This window comes from Typopeltis vanoorti, chromosome 7 (assembly GCF_054136105.1).
Source record: "Typopeltis vanoorti isolate ZY-2024b chromosome 7, IOZ_Tvanoo_1.0, whole genome shotgun sequence".
Taxonomy (NCBI): domain Eukaryota; kingdom Metazoa; phylum Arthropoda; class Arachnida; order Uropygi; family Thelyphonidae; genus Typopeltis; species Typopeltis vanoorti.
The window spans coordinates 75,519,139-75,538,294 of NC_143555.1; the positions used below are offsets into that span (position 1 = coordinate 75,519,139).

Below are 19,156 nucleotides of genomic sequence, written 5' to 3' on the forward strand. Positions count from 1 at the left end.
AATTTTCACTATCTTTCTATAAAGATAATTTATTTGAAAAACACAACAAATTTTACAATACATATTTAATGAAAAATAAATTCGAACATTTCAGATTCCAAGAACTCATTATGCTCATAAATTGGGGTTTGCTTGTAGCATGGAATTTTGGTACAAGAAACAAAGTGGTGAAAAATTAGAATTTCTACACAAAGAAATTTAGTCATTAGTAATGCAGTCAGTCAAGTTCACAAAAGAAAATATACATTGAGAATGCAAGGATATTTAAGAAGATACCAAATTGGCTATATAATAACAAAGCAAAGATTCCAAAACCTAGTTTAAATCTTGCAAAGCTTATCTAGGAGCAAATGTTAACAGCAAACTTCTGGTCATAGCTAAGTGTACTCTCAAATTCAAGCAGCAAACGTTCAAATGGAAAAGTTTATGATGTGAATAAACTAAAAAATGAATATAAATCTGTAACATTCTCACATAATAGTGGTTTACTCATGTTTCTTTTTTACAGAATTATGAACAGAGTGTAAATTTCGTAAATCGGGTTTAAAATTAAGTTTTAATTAGACGATAAAACAATATTTTGTTCTCATTTCTGAATGCAGTTATACCCCTTAATATTACAGAAATTGCCATATGAATGAATAATGGAAATAAAAACAAACTCTATTTTAAGTAATCAACTTGCTTACATTAATACTGAACCAAGTTGGGGGGGGGGGAAACAACTCTGCAACTATCTCTGATTCCGAGTATTTAATAATATAGTGATACACCATTTTACTACTTGTATATAGAAAATATATAATTTCTGTATTGGTTTAACTTTGGTATATTGCTAGGTTTAGTTCCCATTGATGAGCACTCGATAAAGGGTAGTGACCCCCCTCTCATGATATTTTTGCATTGCGATACTGAGGCAATTCATGCGAGTTCAACAGCCTATATATACACAAGGGTGGTCTGAAAAGTTCCCTGCCTAACAATGAAAAAACGAATGTATAATTTGCAAATTATTTTTATTTTTCAAACATAATCTCCCTTAAGACTAATATATTTATTTCAGCGATGCTTCAGCGCCATTATCCCGCCCTGTAGTGGTTCTCAGTGAGATCTGCAAAATACCCCTCTACAGCAATCACCTCTTGATTTGAAGAAAAATGCTGACCAGTAAGGAAGAGTTTTAGTTTTGGGAAGAGATATAAGTCAGAGGGAGCCAAATCTAGGGAATACGGTGGATGTTCCAACAATTCATAGTGCAGATCCCTTAATTTTCCCATTGCCAAAACACCTTTGTGGGCAGGTGCATTGTCCTGATGAAAGATGATTTTTTTCTTCTGCAAACTGGGTCTTTTCTCATGAATTTTTTCATCTAGTCTGGTTAAAAGATCGGAATAATATTCCCCGGTTATCGCTTTACTCTTTTCAAGATAATTAATAAACAAAATGCCTTTAGCATCCCAAAACACCGATGCCATAAACTTTCCTGCTGATGGAATGAACTGACTAATGTCTTCTTTGGTGCTGAACAGCCGGTTTCTGTCCACTGTTTTGGCTGCTGTTTGAATTCTGGTGTGTAATGGTGAATATCCAAGTCTCATCCATAGTAATAAATCGACACACAAAACAGTTTTATTCTTGTTAAAACGCTCCAAGCACTGTTCAGAGATTTTCATGCGAGTGCGTTTTTGATCTGCTGTGAGCAAGTGCGCCGTCTATCTTGCACAAAGCTTTTTCATTAGCAATTCTTCATGCAAAATATATCCTACACGTTCTTTTGAAATGCCTATGGTCTCAGCAATTTCATGCACTTTGATTCACGGGTCATCCAATACCAGATCGTACACTTGATTAATGTTTTCTGGTGGTGTTAACTTTTTGGACGTCCTTCACGTGGATCATCTTGAAAGCTGGTACGGCCATGTTTAAACTGCCCATTTCTTAATTGTCGAAAATGAAGGAGAAGAGTGCCCATTAACTTTTATGAACTTCAGATGAATTTCTTTTGGCTTTAAACCTTCTTTTACAAAGAATTTTATAACGCACGATAATCAATTTTATCCATTTCAAGGGATACAGACAACGCTTTTTCTTCAGACAACTTTATAAAAGAAACTACTTGATAGAATGACTTGAATTTCACATAGATGCTTATGACAGATGTACCAACTTAGAAAAAAGAACCTTGCTGATAGTGTTGCCATCTATGATCCAGGCTGAGATCATTTCAAACCACCCTCATGCAAGTAGATTAGTCATGAAAATGCTTCGTGTGCACTTTGCTTATTACACTTGGTTTAAGGATTAAAACAAGAATGTAATTGCTTGTTTTACCCAGAACTTTGATATCTCTTATCTGGATCTGGCTCCCACTGATGAGACCTATCAATAAAGGTCAGAAGCAGTCTGGGTAGTTGCCCTTCCCATGCTGCATTGCATTATACACACCTGAATGTGTATCCTATAAATGCTAAACGTTGTATTATGGGATACTAAAGTAATTAATGTGAAGTCATTAACCTCTATATACAAGTAGCCTAGTTGTGAAATTACTTCACACACAAACTTTTTTTTTTTTTTTTTGCTTACACTTCAATAAAGGATTAAAGAAGAATATAATTTTTGGCATCTTAAATTTAATTTATAACCAAGTAGAGAAACTTGCAACAACTCTTGGCCCTAAACTGTAAAAACAGAGTGTTGTTTATAATAGAGAGAGGTCTTATAGTAAATTTTTAAGGTGTAGAATTAGAAACCTGACAGCTTTCAAGAGATAAAAACAATTTGCTCATGCCAAAAGTTAACTAACTTGAGAACCAGTCAAAGAAATGCCTAGAAAACATTCCTCTAGTCAGCAACTATAATGGATCAATAAGTCTCCATTTGGTAATTATTAATTGATTTAATTTTAAGTCTTCATTTGGGTAGCTAGCATTAAGGAAGCAAATACCATTTCCATGTGTCTGTGCACCTGGTAAAATGTTGAGTGTGTATATGCACTGCTTGGAAAAAAGCCAACAGACACCATGGCACCCACCTTAAAAAATTGTAGGATCTCCTTTTGCTGTAATGGCTGTAGCAGTCCTATGGGGCATAGCTTCCACAAGCATATAATAGTGATCAATGAGAATTTTGGACCATTCCTGTTGGCACGTAATGAGGTTTTGGAGTGTTGTGTGTGTGTTGGTGGGGGGAAGATGTTTCTTGGCTTCATCCCACAGATGTTCAATAGGGTTGAGATAATGGCTCTGTGGAGGCATCAGTTGTGATGATGTTCATGTCCACAAACCATGCAGTTACAGCAGCTTTATGAGACAGTGTATTGTCTTGCTGAAAGAGACAGTGGTCATTTCCATAGAAACCATAAAATAGAAAGCATTACATTGTCCAGAATTTTCAGATACTTCTCAGAGTCCAGTGTTCGTGGTATCGTGAACAGAGGTCCGAGGCTAACCATTACACTGTCACCTCCGAATTTCATAGTTGGGATGCACTCTGGTAAGAGACATTCAGCAGGCATCCCCAAACTCATCCATCTCCATCTACTCAGTAGAGGGATGGTGTGATTTGTTGTTCCATAACACCACTTTCCAAGCTTCTACATCCCACTGTATATGCTCTTTGCACCATTTGAAATGATGCTGTATGTTGGTTCAGGTATTGGGGGCCTTGCATATTGTGGTCATTCCATGGAAACCCACGTTGTGAGCCTCAGTTCTGAATGTTTTTGTGCAGATTCATGTTCCAGTCTGGCTGGAACTCTGCATTTGATGTGTTGGCTGACAAATGTTGGTTTTTACACATTATCCTTCATACCACTTTACAATCACGTTCAGTGAGTGTGATGGGCTGTTCATTGAGGACAACCAGCACTTGCAGTTGACTCCTGCACTTCCATCTCAGTATGGTATCACTGATTGTTGACCTGGGTTGGCCTAATTTGTCGAACAAATAGGCCTGCAACATTGTATCCTATCACAATGTCTCTTTCAAACTCAGTCAGTTCCCTTCAGCCATTTCACCTGGACACAACAGTTGCACTGACTTGGGAATAGCATATTCCTCCAATTTATATCGGCTACAAACATGTGACTTGTTACATGGCACAACGCACCTTGCCTACGGGGGTCTGTTGACTTCTTTCCAAGGAGTGTAGTTTTCCTATATCATATGAAAGTTTATTTTTCACTTGGTCAGACTATAATAAATTTAGTTTAATCCTTTATCCAAGTGTGTGAAAACAAAGTTTGCACCTGAAAGTATCTTCAGGACTGGGGTAAAGTGGTACAACACCGGGCAACTCCTTGCAAAGGTGGAGCAAGCTACCAACACTCTTATCTCACTATCTCCCATAATGCAATACAACATAGTGTTGTACCACTTTACCCCAGTCCTGAAGATACTTTCAGGCGCAAACTTTGTTTGCACACACTTGGATAAAGGATTAAACTAAATTTATGATAGTCTGACCAAGTGAAAAATAAACTTTCAACATCTTTCTCTAAATCCAGATTAATTTAATAAAAAAGTGGCACACCGTTTGGCAGCTTCTATAGAAGGAGATGACCTTGCTAATGCTTCTGCCTTTGTATCTCCATTTGGGCCTGGCTCCCACTGAAGAGACCTCAATAAAGGTTGAAACTAGTCTGGGTAGTGGCCCTTCCCTTAATGCATAACATTATACATATCTGCAAGGAGATGTGTTTTGCATTATGGGAGATACTGAGATAGGAGTGTTGGTAGCTTGCTCCATCCACCTTTTGGAAGGAGTTGCCCAGTGCTGTACCACTTTACCCCAGTCCTGAAGATACTTTTAGGCGCAAACTTTGTTTGCACACACTTGGATAAAGGATTAAACTAAATTTATTATATCCTATATCATATGTTACTTTAACATGATATCACATCTAGTAGTAGCCATGTTATGATAACATGGCAACAAAGCAAAACTCAAGGCTACTCCCTTGAGTTTTTGCTTTGAATCATGGTGATGTGCATGCACAGTGGGCTTGGAACAGCTGTCTAGAAAGCTAATAGAGAAGCAGAAAAGAGAAAATAAACTACTGAGTCGAATCCTGTGATCTCAAAAGAATTTTTTATATGGATATTTATTTACTTTATCAAGGAAGAATTGTGCAATTAATTTTGAAGGATGTACATTGTGTTAGGTCTTTGAATATCAGTGAATATGGTATATGCTCAAAGTAATTGGAAGCAAAAAGTATATGCTATGTAAAGGAGAACAAAATCTACAGTAAAAGTCATTTCTTTGGAACTGCTCAATTAAACGTGTAGGTAGCTCTCATTATACGCACTTTCATTATCTTCGGTTTCATCTCGGTACAAAAGAACTACTGCTGTTTGCTGTCCAAGGTCGTGGTATTGGTTTATAAGCTTCGTGTCTTATTTGGTATATTCATTCTTGTCTTTTTCTGTAAATATGAAGATCCAACAAAAGATTAAAAGCAACCTTTTGTCTCAAGTTGTGCATTCACCTGCTATAAGAATTGCTGTGTGTTCTACAATCTCAATATGACTGGTGAGGATGCAGCTGCAGTTCATGTTGCTGCTGAAAATTGTCATGAGCTCTTCAAAACTAAAAAAGCAGAAAAACAGGTTTACCTAGATGAAACTGGCCTGTTTTGGAAGCGTATGTCCAGTTGTACCTATCTAATGAAGAGAAGAATATAGAATAAGTTCTTTGTACCACTCTTGAAAACCTGTGGTCACTGAAAGGATACATACAGGCAAGAATACAGGATACAGGCAAGACTGCTTGTTTGGAGAGGAATAAGGAGAGCTGGATGCATCACAGATTTTAAGCTAATGTTTTTTCAGGACAGTTTCATGATGTATTAATCTTGAAAACCAAGAACTACTTTAATAGTTATTTGTTTTATACGTAATGAATATTTTACTTAATACTCATATGCCTTAATATGTGTAAAAAATAAGTGCATTTTCATTTAAATTAATCTCGAAAGATGGCAATCTTGCTCATTTGGGAATGCAACTTCTACTATCCTATGTTATAAGCTTCCTGTTTTATGCGTTTTTGATATACGTGCTGATTCTTGAGAACGTAACCCCTGTGTATAATGAGAGTTACCTGTATTTCTATTGCGAGGGTAATTATCTTTGTAGCTACTTCAAAAAATTAAAAAAAAAAAAAACTTCAACTTTCTTGCTGACAGTCAAGTGAGATTTTCTGTTCTTTTATTGCTAAGGAATTTGAGACGTGTGACATACTAAATAAATGAATAGGTAGAAATTAGAGGGAGGGAAAGTGAATGAAGATAAAGAGGATAGTGATTAATATAATAACTTCAAAGGAAATAAGTTCCTCATAGAGTTAAGTGAAACTATAGAACTTTCAGCTGAATGCTATGTTTCTTATTTTTGTATATTGATTGATATCATCTCTCTCAGTGTGTATTTGCTCATATTTAATTTCTAAAATGGTCATATAAGTTGTCTTTATATTCAGTAAGAATTTAAAGGTTACATATATATTAGAATAGAAATTATTCATTAATTGCAGAGAATTTTTTTAGAAGGATAAAGGAATAATTTATTATATTGAATTATATTCATTGTATACATACATGTTTGTTCACAGTGAATATTTCTTTTTAACTTCAGCTTCATTCTTTGGAATTTGCATGTTGATTTTTGAAGTCGGTGCACCATAATAAGTATGAATCTAAAATATTAACCAACCAATAAACAAATAATTATATAGTTACTCTTCATGACTGACTATCAACAGAATAGATTGGATAGACAAAAATGGAGGAGGGTTGATTACTGTAACTCATGCAGCCAATGGGATCACACTAATAGTTAGCAAAACGTTTGGTAATGAATAAAACAAAATATAAACAACCACAAAAAAAAATGAACATGTGAGAAGTGGGGGATATGGCCAGAAATAAAAGAAACAACGCTAAACACAGAAAAGCGTGGTCAAAGCAAAAAGAGAACGTGAACCTAGAAAAACTTGGTCAACAAATGAAGTGATCTCAGTGATAGATTAGTGAAATAAAAGGAGAAAACATCATGATAAGAGGAATATGTAAGATTAAGAACTTGTTGCTTTCAGTGTACAAGACTGGAGGAAAAGTGGATAATAGAAGTTAGGAGATTGAAAAAAGGAAAAACAAATATTGCTTACAGATTAATAAGGGAAAATCAGAAGTACCCCAACAAGAGATCAAAATAATATGTTGATAGATCTAAAAGATGTGGAAAAGAGAAGACAGTATGTGGAGGAACATGATTCACAAATGAATATGATTCTTTAAAAAAAAAAATGATGCAATTGATATTAAGGGACCTGATATTCTAAGATAAGAGTTTGAAAGGATACCAAGTCAGAACGGTGCTTTTCATTGTATAGTAGCAGAACTGATAAAGGAAGCAGTTGATATAATAAAATGTAAGTTGTTTGATCCATGTGCTAAGTCTTAAGTGCTGGGAGGACATCATGTTATTTGAATTTATTAAGGTTTCAGAGAAGTATTTAAAGTCTCTCGATATTTTCAAAGTGTAACAATCCCAATATCAAAGAAAGCTAATACTACAGATTGCAAAAAAAAATTGTACATTTCATCTCTATTCATATATTTCAAAAATACTTCTCAAAATAATGCAAAGCAGAATTAGAAATAAAATAGAATGGAATGCAAGTAAAGACTGGTTTGGATTCTGGAAAAAATCTGGGACAAGAGAAACAATCTTTATCATGGGAGGGTAGGGGTTGGAAATGACATGTTATGGCTTTTGTGGAACAGTACTGACATGTTCAACACTATCGTTAGCTACCATTCCTATAACATGTTAATGAAGGCCATTTATTAATTTCATATATTTGTTGTATTTCTGGTTTTCTTGTCTTTTTATTGTTCTGAACTAAGCTTTCTTCCTTAGGATTCCTGGGAAAATTTGTAGTTTTAAAATTCGTGATGACCAGGAACAGTACAATTATTTCTTGAGAAATTTGAGACATTATTATTATTATTACATGACACCTCTAAGGAGTCCAAGGACTCATCATGGGAAGGCACTCTACTCCTGTACATCAGCTTGAGCACATCCCCTACTTAATTTTCCAACTACAGACAATGCCATCTACTGACCACCATCTACACAACAAAGTGTATTTTGTTTGTGAATTGGCTGTGCTCATTGCTGATTTTGCCTGTTATGTGATTGGCTAACCTTCAGTTGAAAAAGCCCTTATAAAGATTCCTCTCGTCACAAAACTCAGATTTTAATAATCTTATCTGTTTATTAAAAAAAAAAAAAATCTTGTCTGATCTCACAATTCTCTTCTTATGGTGCTATCTTCTATCGAAGGTCAGCGACCATCTTGGCGAACAAACTGCATTCTTGTGTTAATCGGAGAAGTTCACTGTGATCCCAGTCCCTTCATGCATGTCTGTTTATGTTCAGTGTGAAACTGAGGTTAGAATGATTATTAGTAATTATTTAATTATTCAGATATTGTTGAAAATATGTTATAAATTATATAAAATTGTATTGAAAATATATCAAATTGAAGCACTGCTGAATGAAGATGAACGTCTACTAGCAAGGGAGGAAATTTTTAGATTCTTCTGTATTAATTTGAATAACAAAATTCTGTTTTGAGTGATATGCTTTTGAAAGACATTAAACTGCAAGTTTTTAAACATAGAGGCAAAGTATTAGTATCACTCATTAAATATCTGAATAACCTAAATTGTTTAGATGATGAATTTTTTGTTATGACAAATAAAAATGAAATTATGTGATCTGTGAAATTGATAATGGAACAAATTTTCAAAGAAAAGTGTACTTCAGTAGAAGAGTAGAAGACAATACGAACAAAAAAATTTAAAATTATGAACGTGGAGAATTACAAGTGGATCTAAAAGCAGATCTAGTAAGAGATGTATTTGACTGCAGAATCAAAGCCAGTTGAATCAAGCAAAGTGTTTTTATCATTAAGAAGTGAACTAATTGTTCTTAAGTCAACCCAAAATGAAAGAATTTTTTCTATTTCAGGCTTATTTGCAACTAAACAAGGATAGAGATTTTCCTACTGAATATTTACCATTTTGCGTATTTTTTTTTTCAGTTTTATTTTAGCAGTTTATTTTTGTGGTTTGCGGTAATTAGTACATACTTTGAATTTCTTATGTTAATCTCAACTGAGTACTTTTCAAGAAACATATAATATTACTCATGTACAAGAGGATACCCAAAAATAACCAGAATTATTTTTTAAAAAAATTATTAAAGTTTATAATACCATATTCTAGTCTCATTCAAAGTACTCTCCATGTGAATCTATGCACTTGGCCCAACATTTTTTCCATGTCTGGGAAACATTTCTGGAACTGTTCAACTGGAATACTCCAGTGATTTTTCTTTCACTTTGTCCACATCAGTAAATTGCTGTCCTTTCATGGTTTTCTTTATCCGTGAGAATAAAAAAAAAGTCATGTGGAGAGAGATCAGGCAATTAGGTAGGGTGGGGAAACAACTGCCATGTTGTTTTTCACCAAGACAGACAAGGTTGTGTGGGCTGGGGCATCATCGCAGTGCAGCAACCAATCTGTACAACTCCAAATTTCTGGCCATTTTCATCGCACACTATCACGCAGTTTTCTCAAAACGTTGAGATAAAAATGTTGGTTCACTGTCTGTCCAGGAGGAACAAATTCTTTGTGTACAATTCCATTCACATAAAAGACAAACATCAGCATTGTCTTGGCAATTGATAAAACTTGATGTGCCTTCTTGGGTCTCGGTGAATTTTCATACTTCCATTGGCTTGATGTTGTTTAGTTTCTGGATCATAACTGTAGCAACAAGACTATTCCCAATCACAACTTTTTAAAGAAAGTTCTGGTTATTAAGAACTTGCTTCCTCAAATCGCGACAAGCATTCACACAGTTTTTTTTTTTCTTTTATCCTCTGTGAGCAAACAAGGCACAAATTTAGTGGACACACGTTTCATTTGTAAATCTTCTGTTAAAATTCACTGGCACGAACTCCATGATAAATTTGTCTCTTCAGAAACTTGTTCATTAGTCTTTTGATGCCCTTCATTGGTTGCCTGGCATACCTTTTCGATGTTTTCATCATTTCTGCTTGTTGAAGGTTGGGTTGGTCTTCAACTGACACGTCCCTATTTTTGAAATGGGAAGCCACTCATAGACCTGTATTTCAGCTGCAGTTTTATTCAAAAAGAAAATTTCACACACACTCTCTGTTCCTTGTGGTCAGCCATCACAGAATCACCAAACTTGCGCTTGTAATCCCTAACAAAAAGGCAACCAGAACAATGAACCAGTTCACACAGGATGACGCCACTTGCCAGACTAGCACAGAAAACGTGTGTGGCAAATTCAGATTCCCGTTATTTTTGGGTGCCCCCTTGTACTATCTACCAATATATAATATATATATATATATGTGTGTGTGTGTGTGTGTGTATTCTTGATCTTCTACTCGGTTGTAATGATACATTTTAAAGAATAAATTTTAAGTGACTTTAAACCGAGATAAAATATTAAATTTTAATGATAATGATGCAACTAGTTTCAGCCTTCTTCAGGTATCCACTAAAAGTAGAACACAGTAATAAAAAATTGAAGTCACAAAAAACTGAGAATTACAGGCAAAAAATGCAATACATGATTGACACAAAAACGATGTATTTTTCAAGTCGTTCTATCTAATGTGCTATTGTTTGTTGCATGCATGCATGCTTGCAGGTTCTCGTGAGCACCAGTATTGACTGGTGCTCACGAGAACAACTGCAGTATGGCTATCAGGGATGTTATAACTCAAATTGCTGTTCAGTTTTATTACTGTGTTCTACCTTTAGTAGATACCTGAAGAAGGCTGTAAAAGGCTGAAACTAGTTGTATCATTAAGATTTAATATTTTATCTCGGTTTAAAGTCATTTAAAATTTATTCTTTAAAAAATATATATGTTAAAGATACCAAGCTATTTTAAACCTGGTTTTACTCTATTTCCCAAGTAAGCAAACAGACAAATATAGGTCAAGTTTGTGCCTGCACGTAGTGCAAGTCTAACTGACCCACAAGGTAGTGCATGTCTAGGCAACTCGTGGTAAAGACGGAATGAGCTCTGATCACTAGTCTTGATATTTACCCTTAATGCAAACACCATCTCCTTGAGATGTATGATGCTATGCATTAAAGGCAAGGGGCCACTACACAGACCGGTTTCGACCTTTATTGAGGTCTCATCAGTGGGAGCCAGGCTTAGAAATACAGAGGTTAAGTAATACAGAGCTTATAAGTATTTTACGAAAACAAGTTACCCAAAGGTGCTCTGACCTTATTAAATAAAAATCTCAGGATGAGAGATAGATGTAGAAAGTTTTTTTACCTTGGGTATAATATACGTTAAAGATACCAAGCTGGTTTTACTCCATTTCCCAAGTAAGCAAACAGACAAATATACGAGTTGCATAGACTTGCACTACCTTGTGGGTCAGTTAGACTCACACTACGTGCAGGCGCAAACTTTTATTTGTCTGTTATTTGACTTATATTTGTCTGTTTGCTTACTTGGGAAATGGAGTAAAACTAGGTTTAAAATAGCTTGGTATCTTTAACAGATGTATATATTTATAATCACCAAACTTTGAGCAATTTTTCAAAAATATGCACTTCATTATTATAGCATTTTATGACTAGATTAAACTAATAATTAAACATTTCAAGAATTCTAGTTAACCCCAATGTTGTTCAATTTTGAATGAAGAATTTTATGATTATTAATACTTCATTCATGATTTAACATGGATTGCATTTCCTGAGCTAAGTTTGCTTCTAAGTAAATTGTAATTTAAACACTTACTGTTATTTGTTCATTGAAATAATAATTGTAAATTTTTTTAGTTATTTATCTTATATAAATTCTTTATATTAACTTGTAAATGTATCCTAAGCGAATTGTAATATATGCATTTTATTTGTTGTTACTGAAAGTGAAAGTATTTCTAAGGGACTCTGCTAATGTGATTTGATTGGCTGCTGTCAGAAAACTTAGTTATTTTGAGATAGCACGTGCCTTAGTGTTGGGAACTGTACAACAATCATGTGGGGATTTCATTGTAAACTAAAAGAGCGGAAAAAAACAAGTGTGGGCGAGAAAGAGAGAGAGAGAATTTATGAGATATAGGAAGAAGGAAATTGGAGAGAGTGTGGGAAGGTCATGAGATATGATCTAACCTGGGATCGTATGACGTAACAAAGATTTGGAAACTTGTTAAGATTTTAATGAATCTTACTTCAAACTCATATTTATTTATAGTTTCCTGTCACCTTGTAAAGGAATTTACCCGAGTGAAAGGATAATAATATGATTGAAATTTATCGTAAGATAAGTTATTATGAGCAAGAAAATACATTTTCCAGTCTTAACAAATAAGTTATTGAACTCAGGGATACTATAAATTTTGTGTTGTCTATAGTAAGATTATTCAGTGCCTAGAAGTGTTGTAAGAGTTTTCCATAATGTGCAAGCTATGATGATCATACCCAGTGGCGCACCCAGAGGGGGTGGGGGGAAGAGGCCTGGGCACCCCCCCAAAGAAAAGGGAAAAAACACTAGAAAAATTTCCAAAAATCTTTTCCTAATTAAAATTCATTTTTTTTATGTTGTGTGCTACTTATGAATTAGCGATCACTGCAGATGCTCAGTTATAGGTCGTATGCGATGTGTAGTGTGTATTCGCAAAACGGCTACTCAACTCAGTCCCCCCCAAAGGTTAAATCCTGAGCGCTCAGCCCCCTCCAAGATTAAATCCTGAGTGTGCCACTGATCGTACCGGTAAGAATATCTATTCTATAACTAGCATGTGATACTGTTGCTTGTGTCCGGAGAACTTGGTCAAATTTCATGTTGCTGGAACTAGCAAGTCAAGCTTGAATGAGTGATATTATAAAACATTTTCCTTGTGAAACTAATGTGAGAAACTTCATTGAAGAATTAATTCGTGTTTGAATGTGTTATCTCACAATGTATATGTAAATGCAAGACTGAGCCTTTTAAGAACTGTTTTAATCCTCTGATAGATATTGATGATGCCAGCTAAGTGTTTGATAAAATTGAAGTTTGTGATTATTCTATGAGACTAAAAAGAATTACTTTTTAAGTGTTTTGCTGAATATTGTTGTTGTTTAAGGTGAAACTAAGTTGAAATCCTAACGGATGAATTGTGAAAGCCTTATATACATGTTCTAGCAGTAAATGATGCACTCAGCTGAGTAGAATCTAAATACTTTATAGAATGCATAAATTATTATCTAATTGTATTGATCTTAATAGAGTTCTTGTTTCTTATGTAAAAATAATTTTGTGAGAGAAATAAATATCTTGTTTAACTTGATTCTTGTGCTTGCCTAATTTCAGTTTCATTGCACCGCTCATTAAAATACGAATCTTGCAGGAAACCCTATGTATAAGTAAATTTTGGCCTGTAGTAAGTTCACGTTGCTGTTGTATATTTGATGCTTGACTCCTTCACAATAATTGTGTGATTTCAAACATAGAGTGGCGCAGTATAATAAAAATTTTCTTTATGTTTGAATGTGGGGTCAACCAACAACTAGCAAATATATGGTTGGATGAAAGACTAAAACCAACAATAAACCATTCCTGAAGATTAAGAAATTTTGGGAATTTAGAAACTCTACTCTGAACTAACTATTAAACTGCAATGAACTCTCCTCACCTCTTCCCATTTGATAAATTCATCAGATTACAATAAACCAACTAATTTTTAAAACTAAAATGATATGATCTTTACACTCTTCTTCTCTGAATAACCTTAGTTTTCTTCACATCCATTAAAATAACTCAACAGGTAAAGCTGGTAGTCAACTAATATTGGCATGACTCAAGACTTGTATAGTATCATAACGTCCTTTTCCTTACAGTTTGAGGCCTCTTTTAATTGATCTTATACTCTAATGTTAAGCTTTAGTGGTCTTACTTACATAAGATGAACACAAAGTGATGACTTTTTTACATCATGATTGCATGCATAGAAAGAGACAACATTACACCCTTTCAAAATGCATGATCTTAAAAATATGGGGGGTGATGCATTTCCTTAATCCATTATTTGATATTTGCTAACAAGATTATTCATTAGTGTGTAGCATGCAGTGACTATGTTAGGAAATTTGGACCTCTCTTTTCCTTGAAAGTAGTTCTTTGATATAATAGACAGAAATTGGTAATTATGCCTGCTATTTTACCCATTTTTATTGTATTGAATTTTTGTTACTAATTAAAAAAGACAAACTTGGATCCATGTCCTCAGGCAATAAAGACTTCACCTTAGAAAAATCTTTCATATGCTATTGTCACTCACATGTATAAAAATTTTATTTGTGCCTCTATTGCTTGAGGGCATGAATCAAGTTTTTTTATTTTTTTGCTATTATCATTATAGTAATTATTTTGAACTACTTAAGAACATATTTCAAAACAGTTTACTTAAGTTTGAAACTGAAGCTGTGCAAATCATGTTTAAATGATAATTTATTGAACACATGCTATTTACAGGACCTATACGCACAATTATATGTGGAGGAATTGGAGGAATAGCACTTTGGGTATCAATATTTCCAGCAGATGTCATTAAATCCAGAATACAAGTAGCAGGATCTAAAGAGCCGATGTTGTCAGTTGCGAAACAAATTTTTCAACAGGAGGGTAAGTAATATTTCTGTTACTTCATGTAGGAATAGTAGAATAAAATTTTTCAGCACTGCAAATACTGTATGTATAATCCAGAGTATGAGCCATAATACTGTAGTTCATACTCAGAAAAAGAGTATGAAACTCTGTGTGAACCATTGTTATTCATGCATTTCATAAAATGCATAATAACAATAATTCTATTAAATATCATACAAGTTAATCTGATTTTTGATAATAAATGCAAATGTTTTAATTTAAAAAAAAATAATAATAATAAAAAACTTGGACACTATGTCCTCAATATTTGGAACCTTACTAAAAGTTATGAAGCAGTTTTCATTTTTGTTTCATTCCATCTACATGTTCCACCCATACTAGCTGGGTTACTTTTTCTTTTTATCATTCACACTAAATTCTCTTACCATTTCAATAGCCAAACTGTTTCATTCACTCATTGCTCTGCAAGAGAAAAATTTAGCTCTTGCTCCTTTATTAATTACTTACTTAATTATTTAATTTCTTAATCTTTGTGGTTGCCTCCTTGTCTACTTTCATCAATTGGTATGTCCTAAAACAGCTTTTCAGAATTTATGGGCCTCTATCATATCACTCCACTTTTTCTTGTTTACCAGTATCTGCATTCCATATATTCCCAAGCTGACCTATAATTTATTTTTTTGCATCTTCTACACAGTTATTAATCCTCTTTTGAAACCAGAAGATGAAATCTGCCCACAGTAGTCCAGGTGTCTTTATCCTTACATGTCAGCAATGCAGTTATACTCTGAGTAATTGCAGTGCTTGCAATTTTTTGCTGTGTGACCTTTGAACCTCTTATCCAACATAACTCCAAGATTCCTAGCCTCATCAATAGCATATATTCTAATCCTTTATTCTCCAATTTATGCAACAGCCTTTCACGTGGTATCCTGTCAAATACATCAGGAAAGTTAAACAGTATCATAGTATCCATTCCCTTTATCCATCTCAGCTGCAACATTATTATAAAATATTAGATAACTGCTCAGACATGATCTCCCATCTCTAAACCTATTCTGTTCCTTGTAAAGCACTGCTAGTCTGTCTACCCATTTTTATATACTACTTATATATATAAGTAAAAAATAATAAATATATAAATAAAGGAAGATAAATACTTCAAAGGAAGTTAAGTCCCATTTAATCAAGAGGAAACTATAGAACTTTTAGATGAATGCTATATTCACTTTGTATGGGATTTGATCTTGTCTTTCAGAAAAGATTTACCTGTGCAAGTCAAAAAAAAGACAATTTTCTTTGAACTCATATTGTGTAATTCTTAGAATAGCCATATAGTTATTTTTTGGATTTAATAAGAATTTAAAAGTTCATCATATAGAATAGAAGGCTTATGTAGCTCAGTGGAAATGATATTTGCATTCTCTGGGCTAGACTGCCCAAAGAAAGACTTAAGTTTAATTCTAGTTGCCAACTAGAGAAACTTTTTCTAAGCCTTTCTTTGACTTTTGCAAGTCGACTTTTTCGACTCTTTTCTCTGGTTTGCAAGTTAGTCGATCTTTGGCATGGGCGAGCAGATTTTTTTCTCCTGGAAACTCAAGAAAATTAACTGTAGAACCTACACTATTTCAGATAGTACATGTTGTGTTAAGGTTAGGGACCATGAGATGGTGGTACTTGATTGTCTTTTCATTGGATGCTGATTATAAATAGTGATAGTCTTGGGCCAGCTATCTATGATTGGCTACAATAAAGATTGAACTGCCCTCAGTCTCCAAAAGTTGCATAGGGCTAAAATGGCATCATCTACTCCCTATAAGGAAATAAAAGGTATTAGCTGACTTATTTTTTATTTTATTTTTTTATTTTTATTTTTGACATAGAATACTGGAAATTCATTTTTACTAATTGCAATTCTGCAGAGGATGATTGTCAGATCACTTAAATAGATAAGAGAATAACAACCTACAGAATTGTATTTGTTGTACATATATATTTATTAGTAGTAAATAATTTTTTTTATACTTGTGCTTCATTCTTTGGAATACATAACATGCTGATTTTGAAGTCAGTGCACCTTTACAGATATGAATCTAAAACATTTTAACCACTGGCGGGGGGGAGGGGTGAAATTACACCTATATTCATGTCCCAAACATGAGGGAATGGTTGTACACACCGAAACCACCAATATTCGTAATAGAATATGCGGCTGCAAACACAGTGAGGAGTCGGAAATGAAGGACAGACACAGGTTTCCAGAGTGACATTTATTGGAGATCATTACAACAAATGCTAAAGTGTCTGCCCACCAACGTTGATACATGCGATACAATGGCAGAGTAGTGATTGGTGTACCTGCTCGTAAACACCGGGCTTGTCACGCACATAGCCAGCTGCGATGGACAGTTCGGGCTACTAGATCCTCCGCAGACTGCACGGACATCTTATACATGACACTCTTCAAATGTCCCCACAGAAAGAAATCAAGACAAGAAAGATCGGTCAATCGGGGGGGAGGCATGGGATGGGACCACCTCGCCCAATCCATCGGTTCCCAAATGTGGCATTAAGCTGCTGACGCATGTCCATGCTAAAATTGGCAGGTGCCCCGTCATGCTGGAACCACATACGGGAGTGGATGGCGACTTGGACATCCTGAAGCAAAACCTGTTGCAAAAAAATACGGTACGTTCGCCCATCAAGGCAGTCCAGCAGTAAGTAGGGTCCAATTAAGTAGTCATGCACGATCCCCACCCAGACATTGGATGGCGAACCGCTGCTGGTTTGACTGTGGATGTGTACCGGGGGGGGGGGGGGGTTCTGGGCTGCCCACAAATGCGCATTATGGATATTGACTACGCCTTCACGTGAGAAAGTTGATTCATCCGTAAAGAGCACATGTGCGGGGAAATCGGGCTGTACGACACTTTGCTGCAGGAACCACTGGGCGAAATCCATGCGGAGGGGATAATCAACAGCTGTCAATGCCTGCACTCGCTGCAAGTGATAGAGGTGTAGTCCTTCTTCATGCAGTATTCTCCAGACACTGTTCCGGTGTACACCCAGGCTCCGGACGCGGATCGCATTCTTGTACCTGGGTTATCTGTCACCATGCACAAGATGTCCTCACTCGTAGCTGGCATTCCGACCGTCCGTGCTTGTCTGGCATCATGTTGACTGACGTGGAAAGTGCACGCTTTACACAGCTGACAGTGCAGTCGCGCAAACATTTTATGATCGGGCACACGGCACATAGGATATCGCTCACTGTACAGTCTCTGCTCCTCTCTACCATTGCCCTCGGCTACACCGTACATCAGGTGCATATCGGCTTTCTCTGCATTCGTAAACTGCTCCATCTTGTGTCCGGTCGATGCTGAGAATACTGGGATTTGACCGATCCAGCTCTTTTAAGCCATGCCGCCTCATCTGCGCCTCCTACCGGCACCGGACTGCGTATGCAGCCGCATGTTCTATGATGAATATTGGTGATTTCGGTGTGTACTACCATCCACTCATGTTTGGGCCATGAATTCAGGGACACCCCAGAATAAGTAAGTTAACGTCTATATAGTTAACTTACTCTTCATGACTGACTATTAATATAAAATAAGTTGGATGCAAACAAGAGGGGGACTAACATAATTGACATACTCATCAGGATATTGGTTTTGACTTAAATATCTATATATTGTATTAAGGTTTACATTTATCCTTTTCTGATATACACTGGTTTCCATAAATTAAGGAACAAAGAGAAAGAAATAGCCCACTAACTCAAAACCAATATGATGAATTATGTAATTTGATGAAAAGCAGTATGATATGATATGTTAATACCTATCATATCATAAAGAAAGGAAACGCCTACAAAAATTGGAAATAAATAGCTTAATTCAGTAACAAATGGATACAGGAAAGACAATAATCAAATACGAGGTCAAAAGGAGATTGTCAAAGTCTGTTAATAAGGAATGTGGTCGCCCCTCCCAGCAATATACTTCTCACCAAGTGTTTCATAATGTATATAATAGTGTCTAGGAGCTCAGTCAGCAATAACAACCATTGCTCCTGCAAAGCTCTCCTAAGTCTCTCAAGGTTTTGGAGTGGGAGTTTGAGAGTAGCAACACATCTATCTGGTTCATCTGATATATGCTCAGCAAGATTAAGGTCAGGAGACCTGTCTGGCATATGATAGTCTCTTCTTGAAGATATTGGTCTACAAATTCCATTGAATGAAAACAAGCACTATAGCCTTGTAGGATAAATGATTTCTCTTGCACCTGCATGCAGATGCAAGCGAAATCATACTAGAGGATATTAGAGAGATGATAATGTGTCTCTGGTTCCAGATCACAGCACACCTGTTGCCGTTTTAGAGCATATACAGTCCCATTTGTAAACAATACCAATCCCA

General features: G+C 35.3%; 1 protein-coding gene across 1 annotated transcript in view; it reads left to right on the top strand.

The window, feature by feature from the left end:
- Nucleotides 1–19,156, top strand: part of LOC150104789 (mitochondrial ornithine transporter 1-like) — a 182,388-nt gene that overhangs the window by 148,828 nt on the left and 14,404 nt on the right. Inside the window, exon 5 of the mRNA XM_090395966.1 lies at nucleotides 14,602–14,751. Coding sequence (XP_090252092.1) covers nucleotides 14,602–14,751 — 150 coding nt within the window. The remainder of the gene's footprint in view (nucleotides 1–14,601; nucleotides 14,752–19,156) is intronic.